This window comes from Staurois parvus, unplaced genomic scaffold (assembly GCF_062004578.1).
Source record: "Staurois parvus isolate SC_StPar_1 unplaced genomic scaffold, SC_StPar_1.0 ptg000283l, whole genome shotgun sequence".
NCBI classification, from domain to species: domain Eukaryota; kingdom Metazoa; phylum Chordata; class Amphibia; order Anura; family Ranidae; genus Staurois; species Staurois parvus.
This window is the reverse complement of record NW_028318079.1, coordinates 1,618,184-1,641,227: the sequence shown is the minus strand read 5'-3', so window position 1 is coordinate 1,641,227 and position 23,044 is coordinate 1,618,184. Positions and strand designations below refer to the sequence as shown.

The window sequence follows — 23,044 nt, the reverse complement described above, 5'->3', positions numbered from 1 at the left end:
AGATTTTCAATGGGGTTTAAGTCTGGGCTTTGACTAGGCCATGCAAGGACATTCACCTTTTTCTCCTTTAACCACTGTGGGCTCATTGTCTCTGTGTGCTTTGAGTCATTGACATGTTGGAAGGTTAAACCTCCATTGACAACTTTCTGGCAGAGGGCAGCACATTTTCCTCAAGAATTTGATGGTATTTTGCTCCATCCATTTTCCTTCTATCCTGACAAGTGCTCCAGTCCCTGCCCATATGGGGATATTCCCACCTCCATGCTTCACTGTAGGAATGGTGGTATTTGGATGGTGAGCTGGATTGGATTTCCAACAGACATATCGTTTAGTGTTGACGCCAAATAGTAAAATTTTAGTCTCATCTGACCAGAACACCTTTCTCCATGTGGCCTCAGAATCTTCAAGATGCATTTTGGCAAAGCTCCGTTGTGACTGCATGTGACCTTTCTTGAGGAGCGGCTTTTTAATTGCAACCCTCCCATACAAGCCACATTTGTGGATAATTTGTGATATTGGTGTCACATGCACACAATGACCACTCTTTGTTATAAATTCCTGTAACCGCTTCAGAGTTGCTGTAGGCCTCTTGGTAGCCTCTCTGACCAGTTTTCTCCTGGCTCTTTCATCCAGTTTGGACCGAAGTCCTAATCCTGGGAGAGTTTGGGTTGTACCAAATACCTTCCACTTCTTAATAATTGACTTAATTGTACTCCTAGGTATTAATAAAGCCTTTGAAATTTTTTTGTATCCATCTCCTGACTCTTGCCTGTCCACAGCCTTATCTCAGAGATGTTTTCACAGTGCCTTGCCACCCATAGTTGATCGTTTGCTTCAGTTGCATTACCAGGGACTGAAATGCTCCAGGAAAGCTCTTTTCATGCTGAGGTAATCAAAATGGCTATGTCTGATCACAATTGAAAGTAATATGGCTTTGTGTGCCATTGAGAAAGTGATTAGCTACACCCAATTGAGTTTACAAGTCATTTTTAGGAGGAGGGGGAATCCTTTTTCCAACTCCGTTATTCTGTTTTTGTATTTTTTACATTTTTCTCTGACATGTTGGTGTTATATCTTTCACTTGGATGTTACAAGTTGCACCGAGTAAATACAGCTGGATAAAACAAAAACTGTGTATGTCTAAATTTCAGGCTGCAAAGCAACAAAATTTGATTATTCTAAAGGGGGGTGATTATATTCTATACCCCTTATATAGGTAAACTTTTTTGTTTTATTTTGGATAGCGTAAGTGATCCTCCCTTATGCTATCCAAAATAATACAAAAAAAGTTTTATAACCCGTAAGATTTTTTTTTTTCATTGCCATCTGTGTTCCATTGGGGAGATTTCCCTTCACTTCCTGTCCCATAGCCACAACAGGAAGTGAGAGGAAATCCCTGTAAATTAAGGGAATCCATGAGGTCCCACAGGTCACCAGAACTAGCGTACCCATTGGAAGATTTCCACTCTATTGCTTTTCTGTTGACAACCCACAGTTTGAGATTTCTTATTACTTTCAGGCTAGGTTCACACTAATGCGGTGCGGTACATCGCATGTGATTCGCACAGGAACCGCACCGCATTCCTGTGTACATCACATGCGATTTGTGTGCGGTGCGATTAGAGCCATACATTTTGTATGGCTCAAATTGCACCGCACCCACACCAGAAAGGTGCAGGACCCTTTTTTGGGTCCGCACTAGAATCGGATCGCATGAGTATTCACACATATGCGATCCGATTCTGCATATCGCACCGCGTTTTGCGGACCGAATTCGGGGTGATGTTAACTTAGCATATACACCTGCAGTGGTTCGCATGAACGGGGTGCGATCTGATGCGGTGCGGAATTCATACAGAAAACGTTGCGAATTCTGCACCGCATCAGTGTGAACCCAATCTCAGTGGTAATGGTAAACAGGACCAATAGAGAGAGTGAATGTTCCTAACGGGCACAGATTGCAATACAAAACCTAATGGGTGTTCTAATACTACTCCACTCTATCCAACGTCAAGGTCCCATTCACAATGGCGGTATAGCCCTGGTGCAGGGCGAGAACACAGGTGAAGCCTGTCAAACTATATGAGTGGCTGACAACTGCTGGGCCTGGACGGTGCACCTAGCGGTACTATTGTTTAGGGCAGTATGCGCCCGGGACAAATGCCTGGAATGCAGGCCTGTATATCCCTGGGTGCTAATACCACTAGGTGCACCATCCAGCCCCAGGAGCTGTCAGCCTCTCCTAGGGTTTGACAGGCTGCTGGCAGCGGGACTGGAGAGTGCATCTGTTTCCTTTGCAAACAACCAAACGCCGGAGCATGGGGCCTAAGGCAGGCCATAAATTAAGCTTTTTGTCATTCAACCAGCAAGGTGAAGGAGGAAAAAATGATTTGATTCCCACATCAACACACTCAGTGTCAATGGAGGAATGCCTCCCACATAGGTAATATATTGGCTCTGGAGAGGTGGGGTTAAATATTACAGTCCCATAGGTAGTAGGGAGGTACTCAGCTATTTGGATAGCACAGTCATGAGGCAGCACCCTATAGAGATAAGCTGGACTCTGTAGTGGAAGATAAGAGGAGAGAGAGGGGCGCCAGACTAAGTGCAGTATTTGACAATCATTTATTGAACACAATGGTATGTAACTCACAAGAGGTAAGTAGTTAGCAGGCATGGGTACATAGAGACGTCATCCAGAAGAGGTTCCAGAGTCAGAAAAGAGGGGGTAGATGGACATATGGGGCCATGGCTGTGGTGAAAGCCAGGTCTCCTGACTCATATCGAGTCCTCTGCAGCGTGTACAGGCTGAGTCTCGTGTATGGAACCAGGCTGGAATGCAAGATGGCCGCCAGGGGGAAGTGATGTCACTTAATTGAAGGGGCGGTAACGCGTTGAAAAGCTAGTTGCTTCTTCATCAGACATTGCGTTCCAGCCTGGATCCATACACAAGACACAGCCTGTACACGCTGCAGAGGACTCGATGTGACTCAGGAGACCTGACTTTCACCACAGCAATGGCCCCCAGATGTCCATCTACCTCCTCTTCTCTGCCTCTGGAACCTCTTCTGGATGATGTCCCTATGTACCCATGCCTGCTAACTACTTACCTCTTGTGAGTTACATACCATTGTGTGCAATAAATGATTGTCAAATATTGCACTTAGTCTGGCGCCTCTCTCTCTCCTCTTATAATGCCTCCCACATAGCCTTTTGTATTCTGACAACAAGGAGACTTCCCTGCATTCAGAATACAATAATCAGTACCACCGACTATAGCCAACGGCACTGATCAAGCAGAAAAAAAAATAACGGATAGGCCGATTGTACAGAAGTTGATTGAGAGATCAGCCAGCCAAATTTTGATCCATCTATGGCACAGGTGTCAAACTGGTGGCCCTCCAGCTGTTGCCAAACTACAAGTCCTATGAGGCATTGCAAGATTGACAGTTACAAGTATGACTCCCAAAGGCAGAGGCTTGATGGGACTTGTAGTTTCACAACAGCTGGAGGGCCGCCAGTTTGACACCCCTGAGATTCTATGGGCAGCTTTAAGACAACACCCACCAATCCCTATGGCCATCAATCACTGCAGGCCAAATGTTCCCACCCTCCTCTGCCCTGAACTGTGTAATTGTTGGAAAAGTCTAAAGGCATTTGTGTAGAGGTTGTACAACCAGATTGTTGCCTTTAGGCCGCATAAACCTTTGACTAAGACTCTTTAAATAAAATTGCAGCAAACTCTCTAAATGACGTCTCTTGTAAAACGTCCTTGATCTGTAAATTTACTCCACAATTACCATTTGAAAATGTTCATATTCAAAGTGTCCTCCCTGATTTCTGGCAGTAAGTTTTCTGCGTGTTTGTTATTTGCAGATGATCACAGCAGAGTGAAGTTGAGGCCCATTCCTGGCAAAGACTCAAAGCACAGTGACTACATTAATGCCAATTATGTTGATGTAAGTTGTCTTCATACACATAACGCTGTTTTTCCTGATTATCAAATAGAACGAGAGAAAGTCGGTTGATTTTTTTTTTTTTTCTGATGTTGCATCCATATATTTTTTTTTTTCTTCATTTTTAAATTTGTATCAAAGGACAGTTCACATCATGTATTCAATCCATAAAAGATAGTTCACTTCTTTTCCTTGCCTTAAATTATTAATTTGTTTGCCACGAGATGGCTTTTCATCTTGTGTTTGCTCGTCTTTGAAGGGCTACAACAAAGCAAAGGCCTACATCGCTGCCCAGGGACCTTTAAAGTCGACTTTTGAAGACTTCTGGAGGATGATTTGGGAGCAAAACACTGGAATCATTGTTATGATAACCAACCTAGTAGAAAAAGGACGAGTAAGTAGCGTCTGCCTTCGTAAGCACTTTTCTTACCTTCTGGGGATGTCACTCCAGGGTGCGGGATTACAGATCCATGAAAAGGGGAACGAAGAACTCCAATAGGCAGTATTTATATAAAAAAAAGAGACATTGGGTTTTTTTTTTTTTGCTTTTGACAATAAATTCTATAGGAGAGGTTGCCAAGTTATGTAGTTGTCCAAAAAGCAATGTTTTTTTGAAAATTGTTATTTTGAGATGGTATAGTGTTGCTATTATCTATTGATAATATTATAGCATTAATTTATCTTTTATATTATGTATGAGGGTTTTTTAGACTTTGTCTATATTTAGATGTGTGGCAAGATTGCCGCACCTTTTGAAAAGTGATCCATGTTCAAATCTCTTTTCAGAGGTGTTTGACAGATGCTGAGGAGACACTATATCACCTTGTAGCTGCTTGTTTTAATCCTGTAAATGCCACATTAACATACCGAAACCATGTGCATTGCATTGGTACTGGCCACAATGAAATGAAATGGTTCAGAAATTTGAATTTTTTATTTGAATAATGAACACAGCCACTGAATGCAAGCGGAAGGGATTGGAGAAGAAGCCAGGTTTTCAGCAGTTAAAGTAAAACGGAGAGAATCCTCTCCTGTATATGCCGCCCCCACCACCCCTCCTGTCCAAGTGTAAAACAGAATGTGACAGGGAGGCCGCACGGGCCCCCTGGAGGATGGGTCGAGGTTACCATTTCCATCCCAGTGGTTGGGGGGGGCGTAAAAACACATTTCAACTATAGGGTTTTAATGCTCCCCAGTTCACAAATGTAAACAAGTCTTTTCTGTCCTTAGCCCCCTATAAGACTGCTTTCACACTGATGCAGTGCTGTTTACCCACACCGCAGTCCACCTGTGGAATAGCTGCACTTTGCCATAGACTTCTATTATATTTTGCAGGTGTGGTGCACTTTGAGAAAGCGCACCAAGAGAGCAGGATATAATAGAAGTGCGCTTCCTTGATTTGAAGTTGAAGGCCACATCAGAGGGCTCCCAGGGCCACAGATTGAGCACCCCTGTCATAAAGGCTAAATATTCTGTAGTCCATAATAAAAACTGGGAGGGGGCAGTAGAGCCTGTCGCCCCAGTAAATGAACCCTTAAAGTTTTTCCTTTTTAGCTGTGGATAGTCTGGAAAGATTAGGGACTTGTCAAGTTTTTATTGTTGTCTGTGTTTCTCTTGTGGAGATTCGCTGTCTTTATTTGTCCTGGTAACCAGTGTCGCTGAGACTGAGAAGTGATGAGAAAATCCTAAACCTTGAGTTGTCATTGGAACTGGAATAGAAGGGAAATCTTCCAATGGGGACATGTGTTTCAGCAATGACTAGGAAAGCTATAGCAGGGGTAGGCTTTAAAAACTCTAACACTCCTGTGTGACATCTCCTTCTTTGCATACTATTGTTGTACAAGTTCAAGAAATGTTTGAAAGAAAACATCCCTATGTGAATAGACCGTGATGGTGTTGTGTATATGGCAGGAAAATGATCTGTCGCAATAACCGGTAAGGAGAAGAGAATCTGCAAGGATCAGTTTCTGGTGGGCTCTATCATCACCTATTGGCCTATTCTCTTCAAAAAGATGAGTGGGCAGATGTGTATATTGGTGATCTGCAGTTATTTGCTCATTACTAAAAGTTGGAATGCTGAAATCCATAACACTCATGTCCTCCATATTAATGCTCATGGTTTTGGAATGGGAAGAAGCTTAAATTCAACTCTGTTTTTGTGTTTCCAGAGGAAATGTGACCAGTACTGGCCAACAGAGAATAGCGAAGAGTATGGAAATATTATGGTGACCCTGAAGAGCACAAGGGTGTATGCCTGCTACACAGTGCGCACATTCACCATCAGGAATGTAAAGATGAAGAAGGTAAAATAATCCTTGTTTTTTTTTTTAAACGGTTTTTGTAATGTACATTTTTTAGTGGCTTTCTTTGTACAACTTATCTTGGCTGATGTAGTTGTCAACTGAGGAAAGCAATCACAGATATCAATGTTGAAATCTGCTGATTCATCAGATTAGACATGAGTAAAGAAAACCTATGCTGGGAATGTATGGGGCTGTCATTGTTGACCTGTCCTTCCCAAAATGTTAGATCGCCTGGCTTTCCTGCTTTCAGGAGTTTTGGTGCGCTTTCAGAAAAGCACACCAACCCCCAGGATATTACAGAAGTCTATGGGTCAGTACAGCTAACCTGCAGGTGCACTGCGCTCCACCCGTGGATTAGTGTGAAAGCAGCCTTTAGCTGTTTACCGAGCTGACAGGGAAGAGAACTGTTAGTAAACAAAACAGTCATCCTCCCGTCGGAGATCCTCGGTAATCACGGGATGCCGGCGAGTAATCACCGGCTGGGACCCAGTGATTGACAGCTGCAGCGACGAATGGTGACATGGTTAGGGCGCGCATGTGCTCCTCGCACATTCCCCCTACTCGGAAATGTAAAATCATGTATATATAAAAAAAAGAGGCTATTCTTACCTGCTCTGTGCAATGATACTGCATAGAGTGGTCCCATATCTCGTCTTCTGGAGTCCCCCATTGGCGCTGTCTACTGTTTGTTCCCCTGGGTGCCCCCTCGGTAAGCCATTTGCTAATGGACACCCATTCAGTCACGCTCCCAATGTCACCGCAAGAGGACCCATAGAGTCAAGACCATGGGATCTCATTGTTTAGATTGTGATGTCTTCAATAACTGGATACATAACCACCTAATTTGTAGCTTCATGTGGCTATATATCTTAGAGTACAGGTTATTATTGTATATTTTGTGTTTATAGATTTTCAACTTCATTTATAGGGTCAGAAAGGAAACCCAAAGGGTCGTCACAATGAAAGAGCAGTCATCCAATATCATTATACACAATGGCCAGACATGGGTGTCCCAGAATATGCACTGCCAGTCCTGACCTTCGTCCGAAGATCATCAGCTGCTCAACAAGCGGACATGGGGCCCGTGCTTGTACACTGCAGGTGAACTTAGTTTTCTTCTTTTCTTAGAAGCGCCTCTAAAAATAAAATTATTTTTTCGTTTGTAACTGCCCCTTCTTTCCACCCCGCAGTGCTGGAGTTGGCAGGACGGGAACATACATTGTGATTGACAGCATGCTGCAGCAGATAAAGGACAAGAGCACAGTCAATGTTCTGGGCTTTCTGAAACACATCAGAACACAGCGGAACTACCTCGTCCAGACAGAGGTAACTCAGTGTTTTATCCTATTCTGAGGATTGCTGTCCCCTGGCATTTGCAAAGCTCCTGCCAGTCCTGCAATTTTCCAATGGCTGACCAGATAGTGGTGCTGATTCTAGGACAGCTTTGTGCATGACACAAAGATGTGCACTGCTTTGTTACTAGTATCAATCCCTCATGTCAGGTAATGACAGGCTCTAGTACTGGACGGGATCCATAGAAGAGCCATTTTCGTAAAATGATTGTAAAGAACTGTGTTTCTTTAAACAAACATGTTATACTTCCCTGCTCTATGCAAAGGTTTTGCACAGAGCAGCTCCAAATCTCCCTCTTCTCGTGTCCCCCACAGGTACTCCTGGCCCCTCCCATCCACAAAGTGCCCCCATAGAAAACCACTTGCTATGGGGCACTCGTTCATGTTTGCTCCCCAACCAGCTTTGTGTATCCATAAGGGTTTAATAACACTTTAAAGTGGTTGTAAACTCTTACATATGTAGCACTACGGCCGCAGGGTTTGCTTGATAATACTTGTCCCAGTGGTTGTCCTGACCTTGAAAGCCCCCCCTGACACCTCTGACATTCTAGGTTCAGACATATTTCAACAGTGTAGAATGATAATGCAGGAGAGGCAATTCTTTAGTAGCACCTCTATGTCAGACTTGTTCAAAAGAGTAGGCTGCAGGAATAATGGGTTTAGGATATACAATCCCAGTTAATGCATAAAAGCAGAACATTGGTAAAATAGATGTAATTATTAAGCAACATTTACAGGTTATACGGTCATGAGTAGTAAGCTTCAAATATTTAATTGCAACATCAGCAGTAAGAGCGGGAAGCTAATGCTTGTTCACTTATCAGCTCCCTCCCTGCCACTGGTGCTGCAACAGGGTATGCAAAGAATTATGTAAATCTATACTCTGGCATAAATAGTTATAAGTACCCTAAGTTGAATAACAATGGCATTATAAGAGAGGGGGTCCCTTTAACTAGATATTATGACTTGAGTCCTCTAATGTTTAAATTCCTAATATGGTGGTATCTGCTGTTTTCTGCTAGCAATGTTGGGGCCCATGAGCATTAGTGAATACTGGTAATTCAATGAAGTTGAACAGATAAGCCGTAGTGCTGCTGAAAGCAAAGGTCTCTTGGTACTGAGGTGTAAAGGCGTCTGCATGCAGTGTTTCTAGAGTGATGACAAAATAGAGGTTGGGCAACTGTCTGCTCACAAATCCCCTGGATTTCCATGTCACAGCGTGAGGAAAGTACTGCTGATAACCGGCAATTGTCAGAGAAGTGATCAGCACTGATGATCACTGCCCAGCAGTGCCGCCCACCTGTGCCACCCATTTGTGACCATCAGTGCCACCCACCTGTGCCCTGCAGTGCCACCCATCTGTGCTGTCCAGTAGTGCCACTCGTAAGTGCTGCCCAGCAGTGTCACCCACCTGTGCCCAGGAATGCCACCCACCAGTGCTGCCCAGCAGTGCCTCCTATCAGTGAAGCAGCATCAGTGCAAGCTCATCAGTGCCATCTATCAATGACACCTATCAGTGCCCATCAGTGCTGCCTATCCGTGCCACCTCATCAGTGCCGCCTATCAGTGCAGCCTCATCAACGAACATCAGTGAAGGAGAAAAAATACCTGTTTGCAAAATGTTATAATAAAAACAAAGCCTTTTTTTCAAATTTTTTGCTCTTTTTTTTTATTATTTATAGCTCAAAAATGTGGCGATTAAATACCACAAAAAGAAAGCTCTATTTGTGTGAAAAAAAGATAAAAATTTCATATGGGTACAACGTTGCATGACTGCACAATTGTCATTCAAATACGACAGTGCTGACAGCTGAAAATTGGCCTGGGCAGAAAGGGGGTATAAGTGTCCGGTAGGCAAGTGGTTAAATCGTGTCTATAATGCTGCACAGACTGAGTTGTGCAGAAGTGGCGTCTCAGTGTATTCTTGAAAATGACAGCTAAGTGTTTTGTGGTTGATAGGGAGGTGGGCTGCAATCCTCTGGAGATGAAAAGTGCCGCTGTCAGGTGGGAGGGAGCTGCCTCCTTCGCTTTGTGCTAAACAAAAACATAATGTTGTTCATGTGTTGTTTCCCTACAAATTAGAGTCTTTTATAAGTGGTAGGTGAATCACACTGGCCTGAATAGGCAAGATAAAGGGAAAGGTATGTTTTTTTATGTAGGCGGCACTTTAAATTGGGCATACATGATAATATAATAATAGAAAAAGGAAAAAATACAGACTAAGTCTCAAGTACATGTGTCCTGCAGTCCTAACCAAAATGCTGTCAAGAAAAGGGGGCAGGAAAGGTACACACTATGCTTAGTTCTCAGAGTGATAACCAGGGCAAACCACATTAGTGGAAGATTTCCCCTGTATTCCTGTTCTGGTGACCACACAAAAGTTGAGTTTTTCTTTAATTTTCAGTGATAACAGTCACCAGGACATATAGAGAGGGTGAACCTCCCTACCAGGGACAGCAGAAAAAAACAACAGACGGATGTTATGGTCCTCCTCCATTCTGTCCAATACTAAAACAAAAGTTTCGAAGGAAAGAAACCAGGTAGAACATTCATAGGGTAGACCAGAATTTCTCAACCAGGGTTCCTCCAAAGGTTGCTAGGGGTTCTTTGAGCAATGAAACATTTTTTGACAAGTTCCCATTGACACCATTATATTTTTATCTATCTGAAAGGGGGAAATTCTTCCCAATGACCACAAGTGTGAAGAGCATTCTTCCCACTGACCATCACACCAATGTAACATGAGTTGTAGATATATTCATTTTTAGCAGGGGTTCCCTGAGACTGGAAAGTTATTTTTTAAGGACACCTCTATGTTGAAAAGTTTGAGGAAGTTTGGGGTAGACTGTAATATCAAGTAAATGTATTAAAAAGTGCAATTGCACTCCGAAGTGTGATGGGATGACAGGTATAGAACAGAGGTACACTAGTGGTAATGTCTGTAACCCAGCCTTGGCCACCAGCAAGAGAGATCCTGGGACGACGTGGACAATGCTGCTGATGAAAGAAATCTACTGGTAATTGCTGGGACAGGTATGCAGGATTGAACCAGGAAGTGAAACTACAACAAGGGATCCTCCTCCACCAGACATGATCACTCATGCATGTACAGTTGGAACCACGTTTCAAGGCGATCTTGCCTCTTCCTCAGCCTAAGTATTGTCTTCAGCTATACTTTGAACCACAAACAATGTCATCGGCTTTCCCAGCAAACTTCCCTCTTGCCATCAGGTTTGAGGAAAGGAGGAAGTATTGTAGTGTGAATCTGGAGATCCACCCAGGGTGACAACATGGCTTCTCTGTAAATACAGTAGAATGAGTGCGCATTGTCACCTTGGGACAAGAAATGTGTTAATGGCAGGATTATCAGGTTAAAATAAAGGGGAAACAGCTTGAAGAAAGAAATCTAATGCAGGTATCATATCTAAAAACATGCAAGCTGAAACATAACATTTTTGTTTTTGGTTTAAGACACATTTTAACCCTTTCACTGCCACCATCGTATGCCATAAGTTGACGGCAGTCTGGGGGAGGGGTGGGGAATGTGTGTAATCTGTACATCTGACAAGCCAACTGTTGGCTGTCAAATGGAAGCAATCAGGTGGCTGTACAGCCATCCGATCACATCCCAGCACCTCTGGTATGTTTATCCTTCCCGCACGCATGCCCCTGCCATGTTTCCTGGGCTTTATGCTCCGATCAGTGAACCAGGGACCGACATGGTGGGTACAACCATATAGAGGGCATTGAAATCAAGGAATGTTCATTCGCAGATCTCCCCTTCATACTAAGAACCTGGATAATGTATTTTCAGAGTCTGGCTGGCTTTCCCTGGCCGGTCTGGGTTATCTCTGTTTCAAAGGTGAACAAAGTTTTAAGGCTTGACATGTTGGGTATCTGTTTTTTTTGTATGTTTTTATCAAAATTTAATAAAAGATTGTGTGTGTGTGTCCTAAAACTAAACATGTGACATAAAAATCGGATGTCTGATTTTAAACAAACATAAAATGTGGGTTTTTTAAAGCAGAACTTCACCCTCTCGATCAGCAATGATCATTTTTAATCCTTATGCTTCTAGCATTAGTAAATAGGTTGGAAGGTATATCTCATATTTACTTGTGTTAAATTTTTTTTTTCTTTACTTCCTGGTTTCCAGGCCTAGACAAATTGTCATAATTCCTAGGAGTCCTCAGGAGGAAAGGAGGAGTTTTCTCAGTTAAAAACACCCTCCTGTCTTCATGCCTGAGCTAAGGACAGATGGATTCCAGGAAGTAAATGCTACGGGAATCATCTCCCTTACGCAAGATGGCTGTGAGCCATAAATGCTAAGGGGTGTTTTTCAAAGTGATTTCTCTGTAAATTAAAGCATAGAGACATGGTTAGATGATGGAATTTGCATTGAATGTTAAAAATGTATTTAATAGTGTTATTGGTTTGTGGTGCTCACATGGAGTGTAGTCCACTTTAAGTAACCTTCAGGTGTAAAAGGATTATTTAAACCTGTGTACAACAAATACAAACTTGACAGTGAAAGGGTGAAAGCAACATGTATGTCTTGCCTAATGTAGGATTCTTAGTAGGTTTATGTGTGCCCATTGGGAAAGCTGATTGTACTGTTGTTCTCTTCCAGGAACAATACATCTTCATTCATGATGCCCTATTAGAGGCCATTTTGGGAAAGGAGACGGAAGTGTCCTCAAACCAGCTGCACAGCTATGTGAATACCATCCTGACACCTACAGCGGGAGGGAAGACGAGACTGGAGAAGCAATTCAGGGTAATGACACACAGCCTCATGAAGACACTCATAGTTAGGCATTCCCTAGCGGGAATGATGGATATTCCACAGGTTAAATACACAACGAGGGCCCCTTATAACATTAACCCCAGGACTTCTTCTCCTCTCTGATTCCTCCAAGTAGATATGTTTAGGAAGACTGTCACTGTGCAGCCCTCATATTTGTTGTCTTCATCAAATATTAAACGGAGCCATGGGATGAGAAAATGTTCTGGTGTTCCTGTAGATTAAATTTTGCTGCACGATGTCTCATACATTCCAGGCAGATATCACAATCTGTGTTATTTGTCTTATCTGAGCCATATAAATGTTTCTTTATGAAATGCTAGACTGGGAAATCTACTATTCACATTTATTATCCACACAGGAAAATAGCTCCTTAAAGGGAAAATATAGTGGTGTGGCGTTCCGGTCGCTACAAATACTGTAGCTGCTGACTTTTAATATTATGGCGCTTACCTGTCCAGGGATCCAGCGGTGTTCTCACCCCGAGCAGATTCTTCAATTGGCTGACAGTTGCTGGCACTGCCATCTTGACTAATAGAAACCAGCTACTTGTGCATGTGCAGTGGGCACCCAGCTGTGAAGCCGCAAACTGTCACTGCCGGGTGCCCACACTGAAGATGCCGGGGAGAAAAGACGGCCAGTGAAACCAGCCGTGGTGAGAACACCTCTCGACCGAGGAACAGGTAAGTGTATTTTAAAAGTTTTACAGTTTTTGTAGCTGCTGACTTTTATTTATGTTTTTATTCAACTGGAACTCTGCTTTAATGTATATGTGTGGTTAAAAAAAACCCTTTTCAGAAAGATATGTAGGGTCACCCCCAAGGCCCAAAGGGGCAACTGAGAATATGCCCAGGTTCTTCTGAAGAGTACATAGGCTGCCAGTCACACAAGCTCAGTCCTATGCACACCAACAATTCATGCTTAGTGTAGGAGATGTCTTTTTAGTATTTATTGCTGAAGAACTTCAACAGGAGAGGAGTTCAGGGTCACAGGATTCTCCAAAATGATCAGTAACAACAATAGATGAACAACTACTCGCTAATCTTCCAAAATCAGCTGGAGGTAGCAGGGCATGTCCAGCATATCTAGGATCCTACAGAAACAGTCCTCAAAACCACTTCTGGTATATATTTCCCTTATAGCACTTGCACAGCTATTAGTTCTCAACAAGGTCTTCACAGTGTCCCAGGAGCTGTCTGCCACCCAACATCCGCAAGGAGATCTTTAGTAAGGGAGATAACACAGTCCTCCTGCAGACCCAGGTATTCAGTACAGTGCCCTCCAGCAAATGCAATCCTCAGGCAATCTTCCCCAGGCCTTCAGCCCAGCAGCTGCTGAGGCCCAGCCTGCAGTTTCTTGTTTTAGTGGAGCTGCCTCCATGGACAGCAGCCCCAGTAGAACTGGAACCCTCCCTTGGGGGACAGAGCAATCTGCTCAGGCCTCCTGCATATTTATCACCTCCCCAGCCACCTTCTGGACTCCTTCTTCCAGGGATTGGCTGTGGTAAGGGAGGGTTATAACCCCTGTCAGTTTTATTTGCCATCTGTGTTCCATATGGAAGATTTACCTTCACTTCCTGTCCCATATCCAAAACAATAAGTGAGAAGAAATCCCTGAAAATTAAGGGAATCCCTGGAAGGCCTGCAGGTCACCCAAACTAGTGTCCCCATTGGAAGATCCCCCTCTATTACTATTAGGGACAACCCAAAATTGCCAAGCTGAGCTGCTTATCTCACTGCTCAGCCTATCAGATAGGGCCCATCTGATTGAAAACATCAATCTCTCTGAAGTATGTGTTTAAAACACCTACAATGCTCCTTGTTAGAGCATGGTCCATATGATCAAAGCTGGCTTGGGGTTGGGTCCCTTGAGAAAAGAGTCTTTTGTGACAAGAAGGAAGGTACCTTTTTCCTTTTTACCTTAGTAATCTATGTGAAGTGTGCATTTTAATGTGGGACCACTTTATAGAAAAAAATTGTATTTTGCCAAGAATTGATATAACATGCATTATATTCTCTTTCAAATAATTGAGTTCAGGTGTTTCCAGTGAAGGGTACTGGTAATGCTATAGCATACAACAATTCTGCACTTCCAATCTTGTAGAAACAGTTTGGGGAAGACCAGTTTCTGTTCCAGCATTACTTTATTCCTGTTCAATAAAGCCAGTGCTATAAAGACATGATTTGATACGTTTGGTGTGGAGGAACTTGAGTGGCCTATACATAGGCCTGACCTCAATTCTACTGAGCACCTTTGGGATGAACTGAAATGCCAACGGTCAGCTAGGTCTTGTCCAACATCAGTATCTGACCCCATAAATCTCTTTTTGCCTGAATAGGCAACAGTTCCCCCCACAAATACTTGTGGAAAGCCTTTGCAGAAGATTGGAGATAGTTATAGACCCAAGGAAGGGCCAACTCTATATTAATACCCATGGTTTTAGGATGTGATATCCAAAAAGCTCATACATTTGTGATGGTTAGGCGTTGACAAACCTTTGGCCAAAAAGTGTACCTCTATATGGTTCTAACCTATTCTACTAAACTGACCTTTGGTACTTTGATACAGAATTGTCTTCATTTTTTTCTGCAACCATCCTAGATGACCAACATGTGGCAGGAAAAAAAAGAACCGCTTTCTTGAATCGCTGTCTGATCTACGTGCTGCTCACACCCCATTAAATAACACACATTATATTGTGTTTTATATTTTTCAGCTGGTTACACAGTGTAATGCGAAATACATTGAATGCTTCAGCGCCCAGAAAGATTGTAACAAAGAAAAGAACAGAAATTCATCAGTCGTGCCATGTAAGACTGCGCTTCATTACTTGTGTGATTGGTGTAACGGGATACATTAATTAATAACACATTCAGAGCCCATGTGTGACCCCATTATTTTACCCCTCCACCCCCACCTTTCCCCTTGAAGGATCATATGACCTCTTTAGCACTCCTGTTCCTTCTGAAATTTTTAATACATGAGAAAGTGTTTGTGTCTTTCCAAATGCAAGGCTTTTTTTTATATCTCAGAAAGGAATGATAAAGTCTTGCTGATTTTAATACAGCACAATTACCCGATGTTTGTTGAGAGGGACACCATGGACATGGTAGCACAATCTGAAGATCAAAAGACACAGACCGTTTTTACTGCAGGGATCATAGGCTTCCAGGTTATAAAGGCTAGCCTGTGTGAAACCACACTGAAAAATACATATGTTAGATTACCCACTCTTAGATATGGATTAAGGGACAATAGGACCCTAGGTAAGGTAGCAGCTTAGGCCCCAGTTCCTTCGATTGGCAATGATAAAGATTTCAAGAGGCATGGAGAAGATATCAACTTCCATCAAGCGCAGGCACCCCTGTGAAGCAAAAGAGAGGTGCACAACTTTAACCAATTGTCTCGTTTCTCTGGTTTATTGAAAAAGTATGACGATTTTAGCTGGGCCTCCTGGACATCCAGCAGGTTCTCATGCTTAGGTTGCCTTTTGGATAATCTGCCTTGGGTTACTCCTGTGTATTAAATGAGATCTACTTCATTTATATGTGCAATCTCTTTCTCCATGTCAGGAAAATTGGGACAGCACAATGTCAGCTGTTTTCTACCCTGCCTGGACAGAAAGTGTGTTGAGTGTTGGGATCCCACATAAATTTGATAAGGGACTGGGCAATCCCAAATGCAGGGCAAAGCAGTGTGTTTATTTTAATGCCCCTTTACCAGCTGCATATACCTTTGTTTTCTTTACTCCCCCCACTGCTCTGTTCATTCACCAGCAATGAAGAAACTACCTGGTACTTTCAAGTATGGAGAACCATGTGACTTACACCCCTTCCTCTGGTGTGACAGTTTTGATGCTTGGCCCAGAACTGTCACATTGAGGTGGGAAGACAGTCCTCAGCCTTGTGTAATCTCTAACTGGATCAAATCAGATCTTGCACTGGACTTCTTTTCCTCCCTCCTATTACACAGAGCACCAAGGAAGTAAAGCAAAGGGGATAATGTGCTTAAAGTGGTTGTGTAAACATATACCCAGTGAAGTGACTGGCCTCAGGTGATACAGAGAGATGAAACAAATCCTCCTTCATAAGTTGTACCTATGTATCTACATCCATTCCAAGTGCAGAATTTACACCGGATCTCCCAGTTCTGAAAAGCAGAGGGCGGAGAGAGCTGAAGATACTCAGTGGAGAGAGCTCTGAGAGCTGATTGGAAGAAAGGGACAACCCCCCCCCCTTCACACAGCACACAGGAACGGAGCTGCGGCTGTCAATTACAAGGCTGTGCCCTCCCGTCGCCTTTTTCTTATTGTCAGTGTGACGGGAGTCACTTTGGGTGGGGGGCCTATGGAACCCAGCTCACTTTGGAGAGGTGGGGAGACCCCTATCTCAGCTCCCCATATCCCTCTTATGTATAAATCACCCTGTGCCGGTTAGGGGTACAGGGTGATCTGTCCTAATATTGTGTGGGCATTGTCTCAGACTGTGTAGACATGTTTAAGAGATAGGTGGGGTGGGGGGTTGTGGATTGTTTAATGTTATGTGTATTAGCTTAGTGGGGGGGGCGGTGTCTCCAGCAGCCCTCCCTCCTGATGGGACTGTCTGCTGGTGTGAAGTTTGAATATCTGTGGGTCTCTTGTTACTAAATGTAGATTGCCCCACCTTGTGTCATTATGCAGGGAGGGGGGAATGTCCCCTAAGTGTATATATCTTGTATCTGTGTTCAAATAAACTAGTCTTCCTCCTAGTTTACTTCAAGACTGGTGTCATCTAGTCTTGTATGGTCGGCTGTGGTGTCTGTTGTCGGTGTTCGGACAGGGAAGCTGTATTCTTACGGAAGTACTCAAGCGCAGTCTGGGTCAGTTCCGTTACAGTCAGGAAAACTTGTTAGAAGTGATTCATGCTGATATCAGAGGAACAAGGCAGCAGACAGAAATGACAGTAGTCTGGATTGAGACAAGTACACACTTTGTTCATATTTCATGACATAGGTTTTCAGCCACCTTAAAAGGAAGGGGAGCATTGCAGACAACCAGTTGCTTTTTTTTTTTTTTTTTTGCATTAACAGAGCTTAGTTTGAATTGAAGTGTCCTCTGCCTACAACATTAAGCTGTGTGGCGTTCTAAATTCTTCTGCTGGATCTCCTGACACTTTTACATATTCATCCATGAATGTCATCAGAACCTATTTTGCATAAACTATTCCATGAAAATTTGTTTAGTGACCCTTTATGGCTGCCCTTCTGCCTTCTCTGTCAGCAGAGGAGTGGACAGAATGGGAATAATTAACCTACTTATGTGCATTCGTCCTGTAAGTAACCGTTGTGATCTGACAGTAATGTCCGTGACTGGACTTCTCTTAAATATTTGTAATTTTTTTTTCCTTTTCCTCAGCTGAGCGTGCAAGAGTGGGGCTAGCGCCACTGCCTGGAATGAAGGGAACGGATTACATTAATGCTTCTTATATCATGGTGAGAGACGTGTAGTTATTCCGATTTCTCTAAAGTAGATTATGACTTTAACATGATATTTATAAAACTCTTTGGGTTTCAAAACATAAGAATAGCATTTATCTGCAGTATGATATCTACACCAGCCAATCACAGACCCGCTGTGATACTTTGCTTAAAGTGTTAGTTCACCTTTACAGAAAAAAATGTAAAGATGAACTAACACTGGACATCCTCCCCACCCCCAGGTCCTGCTGTAATTGCCACCGGGTTTGCCAGGCCAGATCTATTTTGATTGACCAGCACTGTCACAGTGAATCGATCTGGTCCTTCCCGGAAGTGCTGCATGGAAAAGAGGTTGAAGTGCGGGGATTTCAAATGCCCGAACCACTGGACTTGCTGCGGGGGGTGCCGACAGCTACAGTGGGGACCGGGGGGTGTGGAGGGTGCCTGTTGTTAATGCACATTCAATTCACTTTAAATTCCTTTGGTAACTGTGGCTCGCAACATGCAGTTTTTCTTTGCAACATGTGAGCATGTTGATGTCCAGCTGTATATCTGTACAAAATGTTAGTTTCGGTTATATTTGTTTTTTGTCTCTTGCTCTTTCCAATTCTCTGATTTTCTCAATGAAAAAGGTAACTGCTCACCTCTTACTCAGGGTATCATAGCTCTAATAAGGACTGTAAATCCTGGCAGATGATCTGGTGACCAATTAAAAATGTAGATTTTTCCTTACAGTGGTCACCAACACAAATAGAGTGGATTTCCCAGCAATAAAATAGTTTCTGATGTTCAGGCAAGAAAATGCCCCCCCCCCCCCCAAAAAAAAGGTCAAGTCCAGATTTGGTTTATTAGTAGTGTTCACAATACATCAGGTTCTGCAGGGTCTACATGTATTCAGGCTTGAGAATGTTGTGTTGGGAGAGGATCTAGAGTTTACGAAGATGTATCTCTTGAGCATACAGTTTAACAGCCCAAAGCCTGCTCATATTGCTGGATTACCAATTCACCTTTGACTAAGACACCAAGCCATAGGAGCTTTCACCCTTCACCACTCTATCCAAAACTGAAAAAAAAAATGCAGAATTGATTAACATCTTGTTTTGTATTTCAGGGTTACTTAAGAAGTAATGAGTTTATCATCACCCAGCACCCCATGCCACACACGACTAAAGACTTCTGGCGGATGATCTGGGATCACAATGCACAAATTATTGTCATGTTACCAGACAGTCAAAGCTTGGTAAGAACTATATATTTTCAATAATGTTATATCCTCCACAGGGGCGGCCTGACCATTTGGAAACTCGGGCACTGCCTGAGGGCCGGGGTCAGTAGGGGGCCCCATGAGATGCCCCTGGTACCTTTTTCATAGGCTTTTTTGAGTTTGGGCAAGGACACAGGGGCCCTATGATTCCCTATTGCCCGGGGGCCCCATGAGTTGTCAGTCCGCCCCTGATCCTCCAACTATGTGGACAAAGGCACAAAGCAGCTAAAAGATTAGAACTGCTCTGAGCCTGTCTGCTTTTTCCAGGCAATAGAACTAGACTACAGAATCCAACTTTAATACTAAATATAGACAGGCCAGAAAAGGTTTTGCTTTGCCTCGTTGCAGAATAAAATAGAGTTTAAAGAGGCTGTGGGCATTCAAGTATTAACATAGTCTTAACAATCCTTAAATAAGCTTAAAAAGACTTGTACTGACCTCTGCGGGTACAGGCACTGTGGAGCAATTCAGTCTTAAAGTTCACAGCTGAAGCACTGATGTAGTTGCTGTCCTTTGCTGTCAGCAGGGCAGTTCTCCCTGCTTTCCCCCTTCTCGTAGTGACTCAGCATCCTTCAAGTTGTCTAATCATAACAGTTACCATAGAGCAGAATCTTTGGAAGGGAGAGCAAAGGGTATCTGAGCTGCTTAGAGAACTTACTTAGAGGACTTCAGTGCTTCTGCTGTGAACTTTGAGGATTTATTTCCTCAAAGTGCCAGCAGCTACAAAGGTCACTGCAGGATTGTTAAAGAGGTCGTATACCACTTATTATGAAAATTGAAATCAGTAGAAGTCCATAATGTGGGTTAAATGCACATATACAGTTAAAATATACATCTAAACTGTTTTGCCTGCCACAGGATTTGTAATTCTGGTTTGCCAGTCTTGCAATTCACATACTTGTGTAACAGTAAGCAGGGTGAAGTCTCTCTTTCTTTCTGATTCAGCTTCCAGGGTCATCATCCAACCCTAATCAGATGGTTTCAACAGAATTACCTCTCCCTTAATGGGGAGCTAGATCACAGGTTGCTATTAAAGTCACCGACTCACCTTAGTATTAATGGTGGGGTCCTCAAAACGAACACAAATCTAAAGAACAACTAGGAGATCAAAGAGACCTCCTCAATAAAGAGGTTTTAAAGGAGAACCAACAGCGGTGTAAATAAAATTAACAGCTTTATTGAGATCACAAAGAGGTTAAATGGCCAATAGGCCAAAATCCTCCATCAAAGCTCACGATCACATGGGTGAAACGCAATGACGTAGCCAGCGTCAGCTAGTCCTGGGCCACGCCCACATGGGTGGAAACGTTGGTACCCGCCTAACGCTGCATCGCAGTAACTTCAAAAGTACCTCCGCTACACTACCGATGACTGCCGCTTTGAGCACTTCCTACCTGAGGATCACCTGCCTAGCCCTGCAGGGTATTGGAAGCTGCTATGGTCCGTTTGTCCAGATGAGATCCAAGTTATCTTACAACCTTGCTGTCTATGTGGTGATCGTAATACCATCAAGTAGATCCACTATATCATTTGGAGTGGTGAGAGCCTGCGGGCATACTTCATGTGGCGGCTGCCGTTTTCTGTGCAACAAGTTTAATATTGTCTTACTCACGGCCTTCAGCCTCATTTTTATGGAACTTCAGTGATACACATCAACTCCAGTAAATCCACCTTTGGATGTTAACACCACCTCTTGTACCCTGTTGCTTGGCTACTTTTGGGTGGGTTCTGCATGGCTATACTAGCTAATCAGCTTTAAAACTCCATTATACTTAAGCTGTGAGCTTTTCTAACTGCCTACACTGGTGTACCTATGCTTTGAGCCACGGGGATACATTTTTGCAGTGGTCATTGACCAGGACTTGTATTGTGTAGATTACCCACATCGGGTCTTTATTTAAGCCCCTTTTACCCAAGTGCATTCATGCAGGTTATTTGGTGGGTCTGATTCCCAGAGCCCTGTCATTGCCTTTTGACTGAATGTGGGTAGTCCCGTTATATGAGGCTCTGGATATCACTGACTCATTCAATATGCTCATATTAGACGGATGGTAGTTGGTAAGCGTTTTGTATGTAAATGTGTGTTGCCCGGGTCATATTATAAGGAGATAACATTATCTTACCTTTTTTTAATGTGAATGGAGGATTTTTGGCCTATTGGCCATATTACCTGTTTGTAATCTCAATAAAGCTGTTAATTTTATTTACACCGCCGTTGGTTCTCCTTTAACCTCTTGCCGTCCGCCTGCTGTTGATAAACGGCAGGGCGGTGGCACTCCAGGGGCGGGTTGCCGTTCCTAAACGGCACCCGCCTTTTCTAGCTGTGCGCGCTCCCTGGGAGCACGCAGCACCGCGATCTGGTGCCCGCTGTGTCCTCCGCACACAGTGAAACACCGATCGTCGACAGGACCGCTGTACGAGGTCCCGATCATGTGATCACTGATTGGCCAATCAGTGATCACATGCAAAGTAGTAAGCAAGATGTCACTTGTGACATCATTGCTTACTACGTGTGAAATCTGTGAATGATCATAGAGGTCACATGGTACAAGGCTCACAACAGCCTTGTACCATGTGACAAGCTGTGACTAATCACAGCTCACTCAGTACTTCTCAATGACTGCAGGAATGAGAAATGATTGCTTTTACATCCTATATGGGTGTAAAAGCAATCAGTGTAAAAAAAAAAAAATCTTCATCACCCCCCACAAGTAGTACAGTGTCACCATGGTGACACTGTACTGCTAGGGTGACAGTATGTAAAAAATAAATAAATAATAATATAAAAAAAATAAAATAAAAATGTAAAAAAAATGTTTAAAAATTATAATTTTTGGTTATAAACTAATTTGGATTTTTCTTTTTTTACTAAAAAAATTAACGGAATAAATTTTGGCCAAGATTTATGATGAAATATTATTTATTTGCAAAATTTTATTTAAAAAAACACTTTTTTTCAAAATTTTTGGACATTTTCATTTACATAGTAAAAAAAATAAAAATCCCAGCGGTGAATAAATACCACCAAAATAAAGCTTTATCTGTCTCAAAAAAATGGTAAAAAATTCATATGGGTACAGTATTGCATGACCGCGCAATTGTCATTTAAAGTGTGATAGCGCTGAAAGCTGAAAATTGCCCTGGACAGGAAGGGGGTAAAAGTGTCCGGACATGAAGTGGTTAAAACATCTTCTTCGAGGGGTCGCTTTGATCTTCTAGTTGTTCTTCCTTCATCATCCTTCCCTAGCCTGCATAGATTGTGCCATATATATATATATATATATATATATAGTGTATTAATCAGTTGGCTTTAAATAATTGTAAAAAAAAAATGGTCTTCTTTAACTAGCTCTATGGCCTTTAAAACTGTTTGGTGTGGTGACAATTACTAGAGCTCAAGAAGGACTTTGACCTAGCTCAGATAATTACAATGTGTGTATAATGTCACAAACAATTAAATTCAGCATTCTTTTGGGCCTCTATTCCTCTCCCATTGGTTATTGCTCAGTAATCTCATTTATTTGAGGTTGTTAAGCAGAAAAGTGCTGAATACTCTTATAATTATTAACTTCTGTGTCCATATGTGCTGTTCCTGATTGGCAGAGGCTTGCTGACAGGTAGCTCATAAGAGAGGCCTGCAGGCCCTTATTTATCTTTAATTGTACCAGATGAGGTTCCTTTGTCCGCTTGAGCTGCAAATCCTCCACTACGACAGGTAGACACAATTTACTACAGTAAATTACAGCATCATTAAGTGAGCTGTGCAGTAAATAGGCTGCCAGTAATTTATGTGGCAGAGGCTGTCATCACTGCGACAAGCTGGAAATTTGGCTGTCAGAAGCAAGGAGAATATACAAATAACCCATTATTTGATGCCTTTCACACATCAAGTGTCCTCAGTCTTTGTAATG

General features: G+C 42.8%; 1 protein-coding gene across 2 annotated transcripts in view; it reads left to right on the top strand.

Annotated features, from left to right (window-relative positions):
• Positions 1-23,044, top strand: part of PTPRG (protein tyrosine phosphatase receptor type G) — a 715,101-nt gene that overhangs the window by 660,031 nt on the left and 32,026 nt on the right. For both annotated transcript variants that reach the window (XM_089682035.1, XM_089682036.1), the window contains 9 exons: positions 3,877-3,959; positions 4,216-4,350; positions 6,125-6,259; positions 7,188-7,360; positions 7,450-7,585; positions 12,242-12,388; positions 15,132-15,225; positions 17,808-17,884; positions 18,981-19,109. In XM_089682035.1, the coding sequence (XP_089538161.1) occupies positions 3,877-3,959; positions 4,216-4,350; positions 6,125-6,259; positions 7,188-7,360; positions 7,450-7,585; positions 12,242-12,388; positions 15,132-15,225; positions 17,808-17,884; positions 18,981-19,109 (1,109 nt within the window). The remainder of the gene's footprint in view (positions 1-3,876; positions 3,960-4,215; positions 4,351-6,124; positions 6,260-7,187; positions 7,361-7,449; positions 7,586-12,241; positions 12,389-15,131; positions 15,226-17,807; positions 17,885-18,980; positions 19,110-23,044) is intronic.